General features: G+C 43.7%; 1 protein-coding gene across 3 annotated transcripts in view; it reads right to left on the bottom strand.

Annotated features, from left to right (window-relative positions):
• PIGR (polymeric immunoglobulin receptor) overlaps positions 1-16,850 on the bottom strand; it is a 28,417-nt gene extending 11,567 nt beyond the window's left edge. The window contains exons 1-3 of one of the 3 annotated variants that reach the window (XM_034767119.1): positions 16,550-16,850; positions 13,851-13,976; positions 902-997 (exon numbers count right to left, since the gene is read on the bottom strand). In XM_034767119.1, the coding sequence (XP_034623010.1) occupies positions 902-997; positions 13,851-13,890 (136 nt within the window). In that variant the 5' untranslated portion in view covers positions 13,891-13,976; positions 16,550-16,850. The remainder of the gene's footprint in view (positions 1-901; positions 998-13,850; positions 13,977-16,549) is intronic. The other 2 variants (XM_034767121.1, XM_034767120.1) reach the window with 2 other exon arrangements.
• Positions 16,851-21,082: the final 4,232 nt, after the last annotated feature.

Genomic DNA, 21,082 nt, shown 5'->3' with positions numbered 1-21,082 from the left:
CTGTGGCAATATAGAGTGGTAGTTACTAGTGATGATTAAACTGGTTTGGATGAAGTAAGAACCAATTCAAACCTTCATGCCAAACTTGAAATGAACCTCACTGTTTTAGCTGACTTGGCTTTTTAACGTTCTTTTAATTTTCTTGCAACCTTGGATTTCAATCATAGGCAGAAATACTAAATAGTTGTGAAAATAGTCACTGCTCTGATTATTCCATAATGGCTCAAAGCAGCATATATCTGAAATCTTACAAAGCAGTGGGTCCCTGTCAGAGCTAGGCAACTCTTCCTTAATGATGGTTTCATCTGCTAGTTTTGTTGCAAACCCAAAACTCAGGTTTTGCCCATAGTTTCACTGAGGTTCAAGAACCTTTGAGGGGTCGGGGGAGGAGCTGAATTTGCAGAGATTCCCAGGGCTGATTTTATCTTTTAAAAGAAACAATGCTAAACACGATGGGTATTATATTATTTTGGGCCAAACTCCGGCAAATTGATTGGGCTAAGTTTTAAATTGAAATTTTAGGTCCACTTGAACCCCAAACTCAAAGTGAAACTTGGGGTGTGGAATCCAAACCACACAATGGTAGAAAGGTTTCTGTGAGCCCCCCATGGACAAAAACTGCAGTGCATCACACAGCTCTTGTTCCCAGGAGATTTCAGACCAAATACCACACCAAAGAGAGAGAGACCAAGGAATGGGAAAGCCAGGAAATCGGATATATCAGCTGATTTGCCTCTAATCCGAATGGTCTCAAGAGATCAGCAAGGGCTATAAAGAACATTCATCTATTTGGTCATAACTATGTCTTCACTGATATCGGCTATATAAGATGAGCTTACACTGACTGTGCTAAATGTCGGCATGTCTCGCACTCTTAACTTAGTCACTATTAGATACTTACCTCTTGCAGACTCAGCTTGGAGGAAGGAGAGCAAGAAGATGAACACCAAGAAAGTCATTTTCCTTTCAAATGCCTGGTTCCCCAATCTCCTGAAATCTGTAAATAACCACATTCGGAAGGTCACATTATTTATTTAGTTGGATATTTAAATTTTTTTTAAAACCACCCATTGAACTGATCCATGATACAAACACTTTGAGTCGTGAGTTAAGGCACGTGCACGGAGTGTTACCAGAAACTTAGACCTATAGCCATTTGTACTAAAGGAAAAACAGTATGATCTCGGGTTCACAGCAGGCAACTGGAACTCAGGGTACTTGTGTTCTTGGCTCTACCGTTGACTAGAAATAAGTCACCTAATATCCCCGGATCCTAGTTTCCTTCTTAGTAAAATGGGGTGTCAGGTTGTGTGGGGGGGCAATCCAGATCAGTGAGGGGTTGAGTCACTACCTGCCCTGTAATTGTAGGTGCCTCAAATGCTATGCTACTGTAACTCCATGCCTGGGACGTTCACAGTGAGCAGCAAACATGCAGGTCACACCCTGAGTGTCTCTCTAATGGCAGCTCTGATCCAGCAACTTGAACCCAGCAGTCTGCCAGCAACACACCAGTCACACTCCTGGTCTCTGTCAGCCTTGGTTGCTACTTGTAGAGTGACCCCAGCACACTCCCAGTCCTGAATTTTCCAAAATCATGTGCTCTGTAATGTCCAGTCCTCTCCTGGGCAGTTCAGAAAAAACAATGTTTATTTTTTCCCTCTAAAGTCACAAAAGAATATCATAGCTTATTAACTTCACTGGGGCAAATACACCCTTCCATTTAAACACAGCACTGAGTTAGTTTATAGTAAAAAAAAACCCAACTGTATTAACAATAGGCCATAGGTTAAGTGATGCCAAGTAAAAGGAATAAAGTTAGAAAGGGTTACCAACAAACACAAGTGAAAAAACACATAGCTAAAAGACAAACTTAATCTACCAAGGTATAGGCTTTGTTTAAAATGTTTTGTCTCACCAATCATTCTCCTTCCCAGCCAAGGCTGTTTTTTCCTCTATCAGGACCTTCCACAGAAGTACAAGAGGCTGGCTTCCCTTGTCTTCCTAGCTGAAAGATCTTTGCCTAAGTGGAATTCAGTTCCTAGAGACTTCAACCCACCCTGGTTGAAGGACCCATCCTTCTCAGTTCGCAAGAGCTCTGTTCCCTTTTGTCTGCATATCTCTGCTTATATCTCCCAAAATATAATGACTTTGCTTCAAGAGACAGGATGACTTCATTCTTCCCTTCCTATGGGCTTTCCATCTCCCTGTATGTAAACAGAACTTCCATTGTCTTGATTCCACCAAGTATACTTTTCATAGGAAATAGATAAATAGTTATTACGTTCCCTCCTGTCCAGGAGAGACCTGTTTCTCCCTTTGTTTGGACATAGACTGTAAAGCCTTATATCAATGAGTATCCATAATTCCTTATATAGTTTTAATACATACATTTTATGATGATATTAAACACCAGTGTGTCATTAGTTTTCATAAACACCTACTTGATACACTTTAATAATACAATAATATTGTATACCATCAGTTGATTCAGTGGCTTATCACTTGAGGTTCACCCCCACCCCCCATCTTTATAGACCAGTGAACCTTCACAATGTAATCTCTGGAAAGTAAAAACCCAGACCAAGCTTCTCTCTCCTGCTGGGGGTGGGCATAGATGTTCTGCTATGTCCTTGCCTGCTTGGTAGCTTTGTTTATCTGTGTGATGGGGTGTCGTTCCCCCCCCCCACACACACACGTGCCCTGAAGGGGTTAATGGAGGCCAGATAGGCCAATTAACCTATTAGGCTGAAGGCCGAGAGGAAAGCTCTAATTAGGGGAAGCTCACCTGTGCAGGAACAGGAGGGGTTTCTATAAAGCCAGGGAGCTGAGAGAAGGCAGGGGACTGTAGGGAGGTAGTCTATTGTCACTCCCTTGGATTTGGGGGTTATAGAGACAAGTAGCCAATGGTGACTCCCTAGGAGGAGGGAATAGAGAGGCTGGTAAACCCCAGAGATAGGGGAGTGCCGGGGTAAGAAGCAGCCTAGTGAGTAAGCGGCAAGGTTGGGGACTGAACTGACCTTGGTTGTGTGTAGTAGGATCCCTGGGCTGGGACCCGGAGTAGAGGGTGGGCCTGGGTTCCCTTACCCGCCACTGGGGAAGTGGCACTGGTGGGGCAGTGAATGGAAGACTGCCTGGGTCACTTTGTGAGTGACAGAGACTTTGAAGAACTATCTCCTGGACAGGAGCGGCGCCGGGGTTTTTGGCACCCTAGGTGGGGGTCCTTCCGTGCTCCTGGTTGTTGGCAATTCTGCGGCGGTGGGGGGTGGTCCTTCCACACTCCCGGTCTTGGGGGGCGGGGTCCTTCCACACTCCCGGTCTTCGGGGCACTTTGGCGGCGGGTCCCAGAGCGAGTGAAGGACCCACCGCAGAATTGCTGCCGAAGACCCAGAGCGCGGAAGGACCCCCCCGCTGCCGAATTGCTGCCGAGGGCGGCAAAATGCCGCCCCCCCCAAATCCTGGTGCCCTAGGCGATCGCCTAGGTCGCCTAAATGGAAGCGCCAGCCCTGCTCCTGGAAGGGGAGAACACCAAGTGACCTGGCTGGAGGGCCGAGTCACGGAGAGCAAGAAAGGGGCTACAGACCAGATTGAGAGAGAGAATGACGGCATACAACCGAGGAAGTAGCATTGACTTGGCGAGCTATTCCCCAGAACAGCCAGGAGGAGGTGCCAGACCTGTGGTGAGTGGAGTGCCCCATCACAAACTGATATGTAAAAATGGGCCTTCATTGTCTCTGCCTGAAGACAGGGCTGGTCAGAGAATCAAGTGGCCATTCCTTTGTCTAAGGTACACAGTACTTATGCATTGCTAGCCACACACATTTTAAGAATATAATTTTAGCACATATTCATAACATTTTGCACAAACCCTGTGTATACATCATGCCAAGAATATTAATGCTCAGTGCGTTATTGGTTTTCCAATGATACCTTACCTGACACCATTTTAGATACAGATTGCAATCATGGTTGAGTCGGGGTACACTGAATTGATCAGGCCAGCTGAAACACCTAGCCTGATACCATTAGGCCTCTAGCCATTTGGCATCAGGATGTTCTTAGAGTCATATGGGGATAATCATATTTACCTGCCTCCTGTGGGTATTGCTATGCTAAATGATTTAATGTGTTAAATTCTTTATTATCTTTGCATAAAAGTCACTATCGTTTGTAGGCCTGCTACAAGAAAGATTGCTTGCAAAGGTCTGACTTCCATCCATTAGAGGGCAGTGGTATCATACAGAAAGTACCGTCTAGTGTATATTCCTATCTACGGTGCAATGGCATTCTAAAACAATCCAGTCTGGGCAGTGTTAGCACATGAGTTTCTATGAGAATAAATGTACTGTAGATCTCTGCCCAGCTGAAGGTTCCCATGGATAATTTACTCTGGAGGACAAGGCTTGGACCACAGCATTCCACAATGTGATGTTAATTATTTTTGACTCTTGGTACAATCTTTGTTTGGAGAATGGATTCATCTGGTGGTGTGTTCTGTTCTGGAGACACTCTCTGTACAGAGAATGAGTGAGACACCTGGATTCTGTAACCCCAAACAGTCTGTAAAAGCCAATACTTTTCTACAACAGTTCAGTATTTGTAAGGCCTAGTCTTGTATTCAGGATGGCAGCCTGCACTATGGAATTACCAACAGAGAGTCCTGTGGCACCTTTAAGACTAACAGATGTATTGGATCATAAGCTTTCGTGGGTGAATGCCCACTTAGACATGCATCCAACGAAGTGGGCATTCACCCACGAAAGCTTATGCTCCAATACATCTGTTAGTCTTAAAGGTGCCACAGGACTCTCTGTTGCTTTTTACAGATCCAGACTAACACAGCTACCCCTCTGATATGGAATTACCTTGCTTCATGTTCCCTTCTACCCCTCTTAGTTCTTTTGTTATGAAGATCACCTCAAACCTCCTGTGTGTGTGTGTATAGACATCATTATGCTAAACCACTGCTCAGAGCAAAGAATTAGGGGTTGTTGACACTTACAGCGTTACAGCTGTAGCACTTTGTGGAGATGTTACCTACACCAATGAGAGAGCTTCACCTATCAGCACAAGTATTCCACCTCCCTGAGAGGCAGTAGCTATATCAACAGGAGAAGCTCTCCTGTCCACATAGCACTGACCAGAGCAGGAGTTGAGTCAGGATAACTGCATTGCTCAGGGATTTCTATTTTCCACACCCCTCACCGACTGACTTATACCAACATCGGGGTAGGGCATACCAGGACTCAGTTTTCTCCAAAGGACAAATGGGCCAGATCTAACCCCCACCCCCATGTTTTAGGTTTTAAAATCCAAAGCAAAATCTGGACCCACACTTTTCAGATGGCTCCTAGCCTTATTTGGGCTGAACGCAAACCTAGATCCAAACACCTCTGAATTTTGAAGGGGCGGGAGAAGGCGAGAGTAGGGAAGCCCGACTGGGATCTGGATCCAAACTCTTCAACTTGGGCCCATTTTGGAACAAAGCCCCTTTTCAAGAGTTTGGTGCCTCAGTTTCTCCCTTCTGCTTTTTAACATTATTCTCCCAGCAGGAAGAAAGATTGTTCACTTGGCATCACGTTGGTTGCCAAATCCGTGCCTTAAAAACCTGCTTCCATAGCTCCCGTAAGACTATATTGGATTTCTGACCATTGGTCTTCTTCCTTTTTCAATCACAGGTGCAGATCTAAGCAAAATTGTCCTTTTTTTCCCCCACCCCTTCCTCCTCAACTTCTGATGAGTCAACGGGAGATGCAGGTACTCAACATTTCTGAGAATTAGGTTTAAACTGCAGAGTACTGGTCACACCCCATCTACCATACTGTGTCCACTGTTACATAGCATCCAGCCAGGGGAAGACAGAGTAGGGCCCCAAAAATGAAACCAGGTGTCAAGGATCAAAATGCCAAACATCGGGACATTAAAACGCTCCTAATCAAACTGTGCACATCTTAATCTGAGTCTGTCTATAATTCATATGTTTCTCAAACCTTCATATGTCCCAAACCTTTAATGGTTTGGATGGGCTTTTGAGTGATGGGCTGGAGGGAACTGGGGTTCTTAATATTTTAAACCAGCTTGCCTATCACTGAATTTGTGTGTGTGTGTGGCGCACAGGCAATGCATGATCAATGACCCATCAACTAATCCAGGTACCTGTCGTGTTTCATTGTTCAGTTACCAAGAATATGATGGGTGCCAAGAAAAGTTTGTGCAAATAGCCAAACTGGTTTATTTTCTGGGCATCAGGTGACAGGCTTTATTTTATAAGGGGTTTTTCCCAGCAAAGAGAGGGTTTTATTTCCTCCTTCAGATAAAAGGTGTTCTGTTTTGCTTTCTTTCTCTTGCTGTGATATCTAATTGCTCAATGGCTACTTCTCTGTAACTAATAATTAACTCCTGGAGCATGAAAAATGTCCTTAACTAGCCACCCCCAGAAGAAGTTGGTAAGATAAACATGACCCACTCAGCTGCAGAAAACCAACTCAACACAAAAATGGGCCCTGCTTTTTGCAACAGTGACTGTGTTTTATTGGAGCTGGCCTTTCCAGCCTAGGAGAGGTGAGGAAAGGCCAGGACCCCTCACCCTTCCTCCTCCTCCTTTTACAAGAAGATTAAACAGCCCAAGGGAGAGGTAATGAGAGAGGTGAAAAACCTCTGTGGAGTCAGAAGTTAGGCTGGGTTCATTGCAAATAGTCAATCATTCTGTGGTTCTTTATGGTCAATATTTGTTGTTAGGTAACAAAGGAACATCAGCTGTGGTCTGTGAGCAAATTGGAACACAGCTGTAGCCTTGTTCAAGGACAGCTAGAATGTAGGAGCATATTCTGGTTTGTGCATGTGTGTTAAATTGCATATGTATGCATAAGATCATGCAAGCATCCATGCGTCCATATCAACACAAGTGCACGTGTGTGCCTTCCTGTGTGAGCACAACTATTCACATGTGTAGGCAAACACAGTTGTGATCACTGAAATCATCCACTGGGTTACTGGCAGTCAAATCCTATTAGAGTCTTAGTTTGATTCCTTCACTGCAAACATGGCATTTATGGAGAAAATTTCCCCCAAGGAACAAGCCCCAGCAAGTACAATCAGCTGTTGCGTAAATTGCTCTTTGTCTGGTACCTCCATGGCAAGAGTAAAGATAGGTCTGAGGTTAATCTCACTGGAAACCCCCTTTTTTCCTGCTGCATATTATGCACTGCGCCCAGGAAGAATGCCATTTCCCAGGTACAGACAAATGGCACAAACCAGCTTTGCTGCTATGTCTACAAGACCCAGGCGCTATCCAAGATGCTGGAAGAGAATTTTATCAAACCTTTGTTGCTGACAGGGCTCTTCCTTCATGTTGCTTCCGAAGACCATTTGCTGCTGGATTTGCAGTACAGTGTGAGACTGAACATCAGGCCACCCGCAGAAGGGAAATTAATATAGTACTGGTGTGAAGGAGAATGCAAGTAAGTACCATTGAAATTCACTAAACTTTACTGCTTGTGCAGACAAGAGGCACTTGAAGGGGAGAGAGGGTCAGAAGATGAAGCAATCAGTGACTGTTTGCCGGGCACTGTCAAAGGGACTTCAGAGGACTAAAAGCAAAGTGATATGCCATATATATTGCATTCTGATGAAGAGGGTTTATAACATCCATGGTGCGTGTTTGGTTTAGAACAATGAGTATGCTCTAAACGTTTGTTCTTGCTGCTGCTGCAGCACTTACATAAATTTGACGTCTATTGAGAAGTGCACCAACTTGAACACTCGACTAAGCCTAATGAACATGGTGGTAGAGTACTGAGACTGGTTTCTGTCTAGTGAGATGTTTGTTTGTGCCCAGTCTGTGCATAGGTATCTCGTAAAGGTTTTTATCATGGGTTTTCAGGAGTACAAGAGGAGAAAAATAGTCTTTCCTTGATAGTACGTGTCAGGATGAAATCTTGGCCCCGCTCAAGTCAATAGTAAAATGCCCATTGACTTCATTAGAGCCAGGATTTCACGCCACGTCTCCAAAATAGTGTCATCTGCACCTCTGTTGTGAACATAGGAATTGTCAGACTGGATCAGACCGAGGACCCATCTAGTCCAATATCCTGTCTCTGACAGTCGCCACCATCAGCTGCTTCAGAGGCAGGAGCAAGAAACCCTGCAGTAGGCAGGGATGGGATCACGTGCCCACAGGGGAAGTTTCTGCCTAACCCCTCATTAGAGGTTGGTCTATGCCCTGAAGCATGAGGGCTTATATCCCTTCCAAATGTTTCTGGTGAAAGATGACCTTGATTGTGCTGAGATTTGGAAATGGTTATACGTATAATTAACAACTCTACTTTGCACTTTGATCCAAAGGTCTCAAGGCACTCTGCAAACTTCAATTATGTCTATTGACATTTCATGTGAGTTTAGTTGCAATAGGCCGGTGCTGTGTAATTAAATGGGATAGCCCTTTATTTTTCTCATTCTTACCCCAGCTCCTCCTTAGAGATAACACCCCTGTCCAGACAGACCACTTCTCCAGAGGGATTCTGATCTTTCTCAGATAAGGAAGAGCACTTCTTGGCAGATCAGGGTGGCCCAAGGAATTGTGAATGGGATAGACCCCTTCACCCATGGGTCATCAGGTCAAATACATCTTAGGCTGAGACTGGCCAAAAGTTTGGTGGTTCATGTGCAATGAGCTGGGGAGGGGCTCAGTCCAGTTATTGGTGGAGAAAAGCCTGCAGCCCACCTGCCATACCTGCCCCCTTTGTGGACCGTTTCAGTGAAGAGGCCCAGGATTGAATGGACCCTGGAGGCTGGACTGTGCTGTCTCCCACTGATGGGCTCACTCTAGGCCAGGTGTGAGAAATGTCAGGGGGGTGGTATGTTGGGGGGAAGCTTGGACTGCCACTGCTTGTGCTGTATCTATGCATACGGATTGAGGATATCGGGCTCCAGGGCTGCCAATCCAAGAATCTTCCACCAGCATTAAAAATCACTTGTCAAAATGCACTTAAAAGTAGAAATATTAAAACCACAGAGAGAATCTGCGTGGAGGGAGTGAAAGATAGGGTTACCATATTTTGAGTGTCCAAAAAGAGGACACTCCACGGGGCCCTGGTCCCGCCCCAGCCCCGCCCATGCCCCCCAGCCCTGCCCCCTCCCCTGCTTCCAGCAAACATTTGATTCGTGGGAAGCCTGAAGCAGGTAAGAGGGGTGGGGGGAGGAAGCGCGGCCCAGTCTGGCTCCCCCGGCGTCTCCAGCCTGGCTCGGCTCAGGCCCTGGGGTGCCCAGCACCGCCGGCCCCCGGCCCAGCACCGCCAGCCCAGCACTGCCGGCCCCGGCCCAGCACCACCGGCCCGGTCCCGGCTCAGCGCCCCCGGCCCGGCCCCAGCCCCCGGCTCAGCACTGCCGGCCCAGCCCCAGCCCCCGGCCTAGCACCGCCGGCCCCTCATGTCCCGATTTTCCCGGACATGTCCGGCTTTTTGGGATATCCCCCCAAATGGGGATTTGAAGCCCAAAAAGCCGGACATGTCCAGGAAAATCCAGACGTATGGTAATCCTAGAAAGAGGCTGGTAAGGAAGGGATGAAATGAAAAGCTCTTGTATCCCCACTGTGGTAGGAGACAGCAGGGCTGCCACTGTGCAGGGAAATGCCACCAATATATGCACAATGCAGCAGGAGGAAGCTGTGGTGCAGAAAGCGTCAGCTCCGGGGCTGCTCTCCTGCAGGTCTGTCCGCATTCTCTAGTGTTTTCTTCTGGTTTGCACTGCCTGGATGTGCAGCGGACTGAAGCTGCTCTCTCTCTCTATCTCTCTATATAAACAGAAAGCAAAACGTTTGAAGAAAAAACAAGCTGTGCCAGTTCCCACCGATACTCTTTGCCTCTCTGCAAATAACTGGCATGGGAAAAAACATATGGGTAGGCTTGTTTTATCTAGCAAGGCACAGGTGTGTGCTGGCCCTGTCTGTAAATTCCCCTCTGCAAAATTCAAAGGTCAAAATCCTCAGCTGATCTAAATTGACAAAGCTTCATTGAAGTAAATCATCTACTCATTTACATCAGCTAAAGATGTGGCCCATAATTTTTATTAAAGGATACGGCTTGTGTTTTGCTATGAAGGTGGAGGGGGGAATCTGATTGTGCTTTTATTTTAACGAGTTAATTGCATTACAACCATGGCACCACCCCAGAACTGTGCCTTTTCCAAGTCCAAAATACCAAAGCTTTGGATTCATGCAACAGGATGAGGTAGGCACTATTTCTTCATATGTGTATGTAAAGCACCCAGCACAATGAGGCTCTGATCCTGATTGAGGCTCTGGACATTATTGTAATATTAATAACAAGAATCAGACCGTTGGGTCATCTAGTCCGTCCCGCTCACCCTCCTGGCCAGTGCAGGATTGTTCCTGACAGTGTATTTTCTATTGCTTTGACCAATCTAGTTTTAAACACACCAAGCAATGACCTCTCCACCACCTCTTTTGGAAAGGGCTTCTAATATGCCTCTGTTCCACACGGTAATAGATTTATTCTGATATTCGTCCTCCATTATCCTTTTCTTAATGCTCTGGGATGAGTTCTAATTGTCACCATCCTGAGATCTCCAGAGGAAATCAAGCAAAAAGGCAAACAAGAATGTTAACAGCTTCACCCCCATGGCCAGCCAATATAGACCTCACCAAGGACACATAAATGCTATCATAAGGAGAATGAGTCACTCTTGTTAAACAGACTAGACCATTGATGTGAGCCAATAGTTATAATGATTATAATGGCCTGTAAAATACCTCTTTGCACTGTTTTACTTGGATTAGACTGAAGTTTATTCTACTCTGCAAGAAGGCAAAAAGCCGATTAGATATTTGCATACAAAACTTTCTGATCTCTTCCTGGTTAAGGGCAAGAATTTGGACTCCAGTCCAGACAGTTTCTTAATATTGAAAAGTGCATTATCCATGTACGTGGAGATACAAGAGCAGTTTTTGTGAAGGATTTTGTTACCTTCCATGGGGTTCTCATGGTGTACATTTGGACCTGCACACTGTGTACTTCTACCTTCCAATGATTGTTCACCTGGGAGAATCTGTCACTGAATTCCCCCTTAGCCAAAATGAAATTTACATTTGCATGAAACATATATTAATCATCTGAAAATCTTTGTTTCCGGTTATTGTCCATGTTCTGCTTGTTAATTATTATTTATATTGCATTAGTGTGTCCGAGCCCATTGATGGACCAGCTCCCCAAACACGGAACAAAAAGACAATCCCTGTGTAGGCCTGGGACCTAATCAACCCCCCCACCCCCACCCCCACCCCCATATTAAACCAGCCTTGCGTGAAACTCAGGGATTTCACTACTACTGCTGATAAAGAATTAATCTATCTAGGCTCTTGTAGGGTGTCCATCCTTGTAGATGCTGATCACCTGTGAGAACAGCCTCTAGATATGTGTTTGCATTAAAACCGCTCATTAATCTATTAGCCAAAAAAAGGCTAATTCCCTCATTAAAACATTAGTACCACTAAAATTATAGGTTCTATCAGCAGCACTATTAGAAGCACTATCTTCAAGGCTTTTTTAGTACCAGTGGGACATAAATATTTACTAGCAACCTGATGTGTGACTCAAGGTCTCTGAGTGTGATATGCCACTTTTCAGAACCCCCTCCCCCCAAGTTTGTATCTTTTGAATTGCAGGTGCATTTAAAGCAACTGAGATGGTCTACTGCCCACAGTTCAGCTGTACCATTCCTGGAATCTTTGTGGCGAGTGAGGTCTCCATGATCCCAAGAATGCTACAATTGCTTTAGGCCCACTTCCCCTATGTGGCAGATTTCTGGGCCGCAGTCAGGAGAAATAGACATGTCTGAAACTGGGAATGGGTGACAGGGGATGGATCACTTGATGATTATCTGTTCTGTTCATTCCCTCTCTGGCACCTGGCATTGGCCACTGTCGGAAGACAGGATACTTGGCTAGATGGCCCTTTGATTCTTATGTTTTTATGTCACCTCTTCCAGGGCACAATACAATAAATGTAGCCAGTGGAGAAAACTGGATGAAAGAAAAATGTGAAGGCATCACCTGGAAAGCAACAGTGCAGCTTTTAACTGGAAAGAAGAGCTGCATGGAAGGTAGCCCTGCTCATTAGATCTGATTAGAGATTTAGGAAGAGTGTGTTTCTGTGGTTAGAGCAAGGGATTGGGTGTCAGGACTCCTGTCTTTTCTCAGTTCTGCCACTGCCTTTGTGTGCAACTGTGGATACATCTGTGTCCCTCAGTTTCCTCATCTGTAACATGGGAACAGTAATGCATACTTGATGTAGGTAGTATAAGAATCTGAAAGGGCTGGCTAAGAATAGACTACCTTCCCTCAAGGCATGTTGCAAGTCTGAATTCACTAATATTTTTAAGTGCTTTCAGATTCTCAGTTTAAAAATACTGTAGAAGTGGGAATATGAATCTTTCTTTGATTTTAACTTTGTTGTCCTTTCTATCTTTGTATTTTTCTTCTTGCTCAAGTAAAACAGTAAGAAATCTTTTTAAAAAGTTGCTCCCAGGGTTGATCTGATCTCAGTTATACCATTATTACTCCATTGACACCATTGGAGATGCTCCAGATTGCACTGGTGCAACTGAGATCAAGATCTAGCCCCAGGATTTCTTAAGAACTGGTAATCAGCTGCTCTTGCTGCAGAGGAAAGTGCCAGAGCTCCTTCCAAATTCCATTGACTCAGCTCTGTGAATGAACCCTAAGGAACTGGTATATGCTAGCAGTACAGATAGCCTGAGGCCAGCAGTCTAATCCATTAGTCATTAACTATTGCTCTTAACAATGGCTAATGTCAAGGGAACATTACTTGATCATCAAAGCAGTAAAAATACAGTGTACAGTTTGTAATTTTACCAAATGCACTTTTTTTAAAAAAAATTGCTGCTCTCAAGCTGGTCACATTCACCAGAAACATGACCAGAATTAGTCACCTCCGTGTAGAGGAAGGGTTTTCTTTATTGTCCATTTGGAATGGACTTTTTGTATCTGCTCTAAAGTATTGAGGTGCGTGAGTTGGAAGGAGGCATTAATGGCTGCAGCAAAGCGTCCCACCATTGAGTAGCTAATCATGATGGTGGCAACTTTCCTGAGTTTTTAAAAATTATTAGTGGCAAAGTTCATCGCGTTTTGCTGAATTTTGTGAGCGTTTTCTAAATCAGACTGTTTCTCTTCCCTCACTTTTGCCTCAGGTGAAAATGGAAGTTGGGCTGTATTGCACCTTGAAAGAGTATGAGGAAAAATGAATTTTTGGGTGCATCACAAAGTAGTAGCATCCGTTGGTCTTTCACTCTTTTTTCCAAAGCAAGACCTGTTCCAGACAAAGTCAGTCTAATGTGATTTTATAAATATGGATAATGCTACTTCTAGACATTCTTGAGTTTGTAGGCTCCTTCAACATAACTCAAAATGGTTGAGATAACAGAGATACAATAGAATAAGAATGTTTCTCCCCCTTCCCCCCACCCACACTGCCTTTTAAACCAATGTGTACCACAAAGCAATGAGTAAGACACAGCAATGTAGTTGCCTGGTACAGACACAGATAGTGACCTCTTTTGCTGAGCCACGGTCTATATGCATCCTCAGAGGTTATATCATGAGTAAGACTAAGATTTTGTCAGGGGTATTTTTAGGAAAAGTCATGGGCAATAAAGAAAAATTCACAGAAGCCCGTGACCTGTCCCTAACTTTTACTCAAAATATCCAATGGGGAGCTGCGGAGGTCTCTGAAAATCACAGATGCCGTGACTTCCGCGACCTCCGTGACAAAATCGTAACCTTAGTCAATGAGTAGGGATATTGAGGGGCTATTCCCTACCCTTTTTTGAAAGTTGCCACAGGCTCTTCACTTTGCCCATGCAAAGTCACCAGAAGGGTGCAGATCTAGACTTCTCTTGTGTACAGAAGGATTCTGATTACTTAGCTGCCTTGTAGAGTCCTTTTGCTGCAAAAGAAAAAAGGAAGCAGGATGATAACTAAGGAAGAAAACCCAAGCCGAGGGTCTGACCCTGCAAATCTTTACTAGCCCAAGTAGATTTTACTTGGGTGAGTAGCCAAATTCAGTGGATACAACTGATCTGTTTGCAAGCAAACTAAAAAGAAGATTGAAGTGCGATAAGGGAACATTCTTGACCCAAATCAGCCTCCGAGAGAGGCTTTGACTTCACCACAAGTTTAATTTTATATTTAGCAAACAAAATTTTGCTCTTACAATGGATTTATAACAAATAACTGACTATCGAAGACTCACATTTGTCCACCCTACAGGAGAATAGGGGCTAAAAACCCAGAACCAAATGCTGAATGCCTTAGTCACACCTTAGCAGAGTTCACTTAGGTAAAACATTCATTGAAGTCAATGGGATTTTGCCTTAGTAACAACTGTAAGATTTAGTGGTTCCCTTGAATTTACTAAGAATTAGAGTATTCCAGAAGAGATAATGAAAAAACTGACTAAATAAGACGGGAACTCGGGGTCAGGAGAATCAGTGGCATGAAGAGAGTAGGAGGGTAAGTTTGCTGATGGTGAGACGGTAAAGCTGTAAGCAGAAACAAGACAATGAGAACCCGGTAAAGCAAGAGCTGCATTTCATTCTGTCTCCTTTTACAATGTGACTAACGTCTAGCACTTCTGTATTTGGTAGTGCCTTTTCTTCGGAGGATCTCAACGGGTTTCTTATGCACACATGGAGAATATCTGCACCCCTTTGAAGGTAAATATTACAGCCATTTTACAGATAGGAAAACTGAAGCACAAAGTGGTAGTAACTTTTTCATGGTCGCATTGGAAGCCACTGGTAGATCACCCAAGAAGCTTGACTCCCGTTTCTGGATTATAATTACTAGACCACATCCCATGCAATGATACATTCTTAGGTTGTGAGAATTCAGCCAATAGGCTGCATTGGCAATATTCAGCTATTAATGTAGCAGATATTAATGTATTAATGTAATTAATGTACTGTATTAATGTAAATCAGATATTAATGTAGCAGATATTTCAGTGGGATCACCACCATATGCATTTAGAATGATTAACTTTTATTGGCTGGAAAAGGAAATGCAGCAAGTCCACAGAGATAGAACATTTCTAATGCATTTTATGGCACTCTGAGTGAGCAATTCATCATTGCCATCCTGAGCAATCACAGCCATCCTGAGCACCTTTAGAAACGAGGAAATACTTCAGGTTCTGAATATGTCCCTTTATGGTGTTGAATGAATAGAAAATAAATAATCATCATGAAATTGTGATGCACTAAACAGAAAGTGTCCCAGGATTTATGCTAAAATTGACTATTTGCCTGTCTTAGGGTTTTCTATAGCACCCAGGACCTTAGTATCTACACACTGTGTGCTAAAATACACATCCAAATGTTTGGAATATTGTAACATGTATAATCATCATAGCATGTTTTAGGAATTACACTCAGAAGATTTTCACCATAGAATATCAAGTGACTAACGTCAGACAAAGACTGAAATTCACAGTACCAGGAGGGCAAGCTCTCAGATGATTTGGTCTCGTGTTTAATCTAAAATGTGTCACACTGCAATATACCATTTTGCCATGTCTCAGATATTCAGGATTCTTACAGTTCACATGTCTCTAGTTTTCTGTTCATTGTATTTGAGCTGCCTTACTTGCAAAGGGAATAGAATGATAGTTGAATGCCATTAAAATGTAAAGCAAGAAGTTCTTTTAATCCAAAAATACTTGCTGTGTTGCTACTGATTGCACAATATAAAGGTTGACAAAAGTAGCTATTGCACCAGTGCAAATATTTTAGGATTAAATAAAGGTAGATGCTGTTTCTACATACTCTAAATGATAACGCGGACTAATAATTTTATTAGCATATTTGCTGGGCAAAGTCAAAATGTTGTTGTGCAGAAAAAGCCCTTCTCTGATGTGGTATAAATGGGATATATGATGGTAGAGGATGCAGTAAACTTTCTATTTTCATGGCTTAGGGATAATAATGTATTACCCATCCATTGACTGTTTCCACCACTTCCCATATCTCTGCCTATTGTGAAAACATGATTGATTTTTAGAGCCCACCAAGGGAATTAGCTACACAACTCCCACTGTAATTAGCAAGAGCTGGATAACTAAACTCCCTAGTTGGCTTTAAAATCTTGGCCCTTTCTACACTAATGATCCAAAATGCTTTAATAATCTGATAATGATCGATCTACAATGTTTTAGATCATTACTGTAGAATACAATAGCACTTTTTAAATAAAGAAGTATTTTGTACATTTCCCTGCAGATAAGAAACAATAAAAATCTTGGGGCCAATCCTGCAGTCCTGACTTCTGTAAAACAAACCAAAAAACCCCATTGAAATCCACAGTGTCTCTGTCTGTCTATCTAGATTTATATATGAATAAGGCTCCCTGAATTTATTCACACTGGAAATCATGCTGTAAATTATTCTGCTTCTCCATGCCCCACATGTAGCTTACAAGGGATTTCATATTTTAGGGAGACAAATAATAAACATTACTCACACTCACTGTTGGTTCTGCAGACTATTTGGGTGACTTCTTTTCTCTGTCAGTCTGGTCACTTTAACTCTGCTTCCATCTCAGCAACCGGACCTCTGAGGATCCTGTGTGTGTGGGTATGTCCTGCCTCCCTCTGTGCAGTCAACAGGACACTGAATTCTGTAAGAATTGAAAGTGATTTAAATACTCCTCTTAACTCTAGCCCTGAACTTCTACCTGTTGAGCCTTCTTAAAGGAATATCCTCTAAAAATGCAGGCAGGTAGGAATATCCCATGTGACTGTTCAAGTCTCATTTTAGTTTTGCTGATGTGTTTGTTTATTTACATTGTCGTTTACTTTTTGATTAAATGGTGCAATAGTACTCTGGTGGCAATGCAGTTATTATTGGACTATGTGATTACTCCAGGTGTGGGAGAGTGCATGTTTGTGACCAGCCCTCTCTTGACGCCCATGATCAGGGGAAAGAATCTTGGAGTGGTTTTTGAGCCAGACTTAAAGAAATTCCTAGGCCTCTCCTCTTGCTCGCTGCTTGCTGGATAGGCTCCCAAAGCGTGGACTTAACTGGGCCACCCACACAACAATGTCCAGCCACCTTCTTTCCCCCATAGGTGCAGGCTTTTCTGGGCCAGCTGCAGGAAAATGGCTTGCCTTCTTTCATCTGCCACTAGAGTTCCCAAATGGGGGCCCATGGAGCACATGCTGGTGGCCTGCAGAGAGCTGACTGACCACATGGTGTGTGTGGTTCCTCTTTCTCATTTCAAGCTGCTAAACTGGATTAAAATAAGCTTAAAAATACATTAAGAACATAAGAACGGCCATAGCTGGTCAGACCAAAGGTCCATCTAACCCAGTATCCTGTGTTCCGACAGTGACCAATGCCTGGAGCTTCAGAGGGACTGAACAGAACAGGGAATCATCAGATGATCCATCCCCTATCGCCCATTCCCAGTTTCTAGCAATAAGAAGCTAGGGATACTCCAAGCATGGGGTTGCATCCCTGACCATCTTGGCTAATCGGTCCATCAATGGCTATCTTTCCATCCCCCTTCCATGTTCAAAACCTGAGCACCTGAACTTGCCAAGATCTAACCAGTGCCCTTAAACCCAGAGAGGTCACTGGGGGACACTGCTATTTACTTCTCTCCATTCTGAAAACTGGCCATTTATTACTACCTTCTGTTTTCTGTCTTTTAACCCTTTACTGATCCATGAAAGGACCTTCCCTCTTACCCCATGATTGCCTACCTTTCTTAAGAGCCTTTGGTAAGGGACCTTGTCAAAGGCTTTCTGAAAATCCAAGTACACTATATCAAATGGATCACCCTTGTCCACATATTTATTGTTCCCCTCAGAGAGTTCTAACAAATTGGTGAGACATGATTTCCCTTTACAAAAGCCATGTTGACTCTTTCCCAACAAATTGTGTTCATCTGTGTCTGAAAATTCTGTTCTTTACTATAGTTTCAACCAATTTGCCTGGTACAGAAATTAGGCTTACCATCCTATAATTGCCAGGATCACCTTTGGAGCCTTTTTTAAAAGTACTTATGTATTTTCCTAATGTTAGTCACATGTAAGCAACTGCTGAAGTTCCCAGGGGCCTGTTAATTGATTAGCCATGGGAAGGCAAGTGGATTCCTCATCATGAATGGGATAGGATGTGTCCATGGATCAGTCTTTCCATAGTGGCTCATGCTATGAAAAAAGTCTGAGATTCCCTGATCTAAAGATCAGGTCCTAAAAGGCTCAGTTGAAATCCTAGGTACAGAGATTCCCAAAGACTTCTATGGGAGCTGGATCAGCTCAATGGTACAGTGCTCTTTTATTCCAATTTTGGGAAGCAACCAGTCCCCTCGTCCTGGTGGGCCTTGGTATTTGCAATGTCACACATCTTTACAACACAGGCCCTTCTGGAGATGGGGGCAGTGCAGTCCTGAACTGATGCGCTGCTAGCGGTTCAATCACATACATTTCCCGCTCTGCATCCAAATAACTTGCACCCTCACACCTCAGCCCTCGTGTACTGTGTGGAAACTCATAGAGCTGAGATCTTCATGACTCACTTTTGGTGTCATGGTGCTGTCATTCAGCAAAGAGGGGAGCTGGTGGCAGAGCAGCCTCAAAGAATAACAAGATGAGATGGAAATAGAGGGGAGAGAGACAGGGAAGAAGAGAAGGGGGGAATTAACCTGTGCCAGCACGTTATTTTTTTCATGAAGACAAGTTACCAGCAGTTTATATGAAGTGCACTTGATGGAACTCATACTGCTTAGTCACCTTTGGTCATTTCCAGCCCCACTGCTCAGTGCTGAGAAAATTAGGAGATCTACATTTGCTAGGGATCAAGTTTTTCAGCTCCTCAGAAAACAATGTCTTTCAGTCTTTTCCAAGAAGACCCGTGTAGATCGCCCTTCCAAATCAGCAAGGCTCTGCAGGGGTGCAAGGCTACCCACCCACATAGCCCATAGGCAGACAGAGATTGTCCTTACTTGCAGTGTATCAGTGATGAGCACCTTGTGAGCGTTTAACAACTGAAAAGAAATAAACAAAAACTCTTCTGCCATCTTAACTATGGAGTCTTTACTGCTCCTCCATGAGAGGGAGGGATTAGGCAAAGATCTCTTGTTAAGTAAGGTGCCATTGGAAACCCGACCACATGGCAAACTAAAATGATAAAGTATCCCTTTGTGAGGGATCAATCATTAATTTGCTCTCGGTATGAACTAATTGTTTTTAAACCATGATTTCCTTTAAGCTGAAATACAACCCTAAACTTTCACTATTCATTTCCAGAGAGCTATAAGCAGAAAGTTGCCCAGATGTAGCAGAGGAATTGTCACCACACAAGGGGAGCACTGTTTAATTTTTAAACAACATCTAGGCCATCTTGTTTGGTTTCAGTCTTACCAAAATCTGGACTCATTATTTCTCTGTAGACATTTCCAATCAATCTCTTTTGTTTTGGATGTCTACGTGCCATTGCCCTATGCTGTCTTTCCTTCTCGTCGTTGTTTGCCCTGAGGAATAGAGTTTTTAAGAGCATCTGTGACTGAATAGTTTGTAACTGGCACCAGTTTGGCATTTGAAGAGTGTGCAAAATGAATGCAATGCACACAGCGGGGGGTATGAAAGGGTTGTTGCTGGAAAACTAACCCAGAAACTGGCCCGGTGACTGTAAATGAGCTGGAATTACATGAGCATATTTACATGGCTTTAACTGACAAGGAAGCGTCCTCCTGCCAAACTACAGGCTTCCAATGCATTCTGGTTTCTCAGACAACAAACCTTAGCTGTTACTTCTCAGTCCCAAGTATGGTGTATAACATAGCACCTAGTTCACCCATTAGAACCAAGGACATTATTTGGATCTGAGCTAAAGTCAGGCTAAAATAGTTTGATAATGGGTAGCTCTGAGGTAGAGATGGATTAAAACCAGGGCCAGTCATCCAGATCCCCTGCACTTAGATATGAGTCTCAGATCTCAACCGCCTCTGGTTTTAGTTTTGCAATACAAAACCTGATGGGTGAGGATTTTCAAAAGCCCAAACCACTCCTCAGTTTTTGCCCATCTCCAAGATAAATAAACAGTGTTTCGGTCTGACGTTCATTCAGGCTTGCTACCTGTACACATTCATTATGGCTAGTGTGCCACATGGCTGCTTCTGTGTTCCCCTTGCAGTCCCTACATATAGCCTTCAGTCGTTAATGTTTTGCCTGTAGTATACATATAAAAGAGACATGTTGCTCAATAAGACGAATTGGGGACGAATAATAACAATTTTAGTTACAAGATGGGGACGCATTGGTTAGAAGTAACGGAAGAGGAGAAGGACCTAGGGGTCCTTGTGGACCGCAGGATGACTATGAGTCGGCAATGTGACGTGGCGGTGAAAAAAGCCAATGCGGTCTTGGGATGTATTAGGCGAGGTATATCTAGTAGAGATAGGGAGGTCCTGCTTCCGTTGTATAAGGCGCTGGTGAGACCTCATTTGGAGTACTGTGTGCAGTTCTGGTCTCCAATGTTTAAAAAAGATGAACTCAAACTGGAACGGGTGCAGAGAAGGGCGACTAAGATGATCAGAGGAATGGAAAACCTGTCGTATGAAAAGAGATTAGAGGAGCTTGGGTTGTTTAGTCTGACAAAGCGAAGGCTGAGGGGGGATATGATTGCTATCTTTAAATATATCAGAGGGGTTAATACAAGGGAGGGAGAGGAATTATTCCAGTTTAGTACTAATGTGGACACGAGAACGAATGGATACAAACTGGCCGGGGGAAAGTTTAGGCTAGAAATTAGACGAAGGTTTCTGACCATCAGAGGGGTGAAATATTGGAACGGCCTTCCGAGGGAAACGGTGGGGGCGACGGACCTGTCTGGTTTTAAGATTAAGTTGGATAAGTTTATGGAGGGAATGGTTTAATGATAAAACATAGTAGCCAAGGAAAACCAAGCAATGGTACATGAACAACATAATGGCCAACAAGGGTCAGGCTAGAGACTCTTGCCTATATGCTCGGGGTATTACTGATCGCCA

Source organism: Trachemys scripta, chromosome 4 (genome assembly GCF_013100865.1).
Source record: "Trachemys scripta elegans isolate TJP31775 chromosome 4, CAS_Tse_1.0, whole genome shotgun sequence".
NCBI classification, from domain to species: Eukaryota; Metazoa; Chordata; order Testudines; family Emydidae; genus Trachemys; species Trachemys scripta.
The sequence above is the reverse complement of the archived record's forward strand: the minus strand, read 5'-3'. Positions and strand labels throughout refer to the sequence as shown.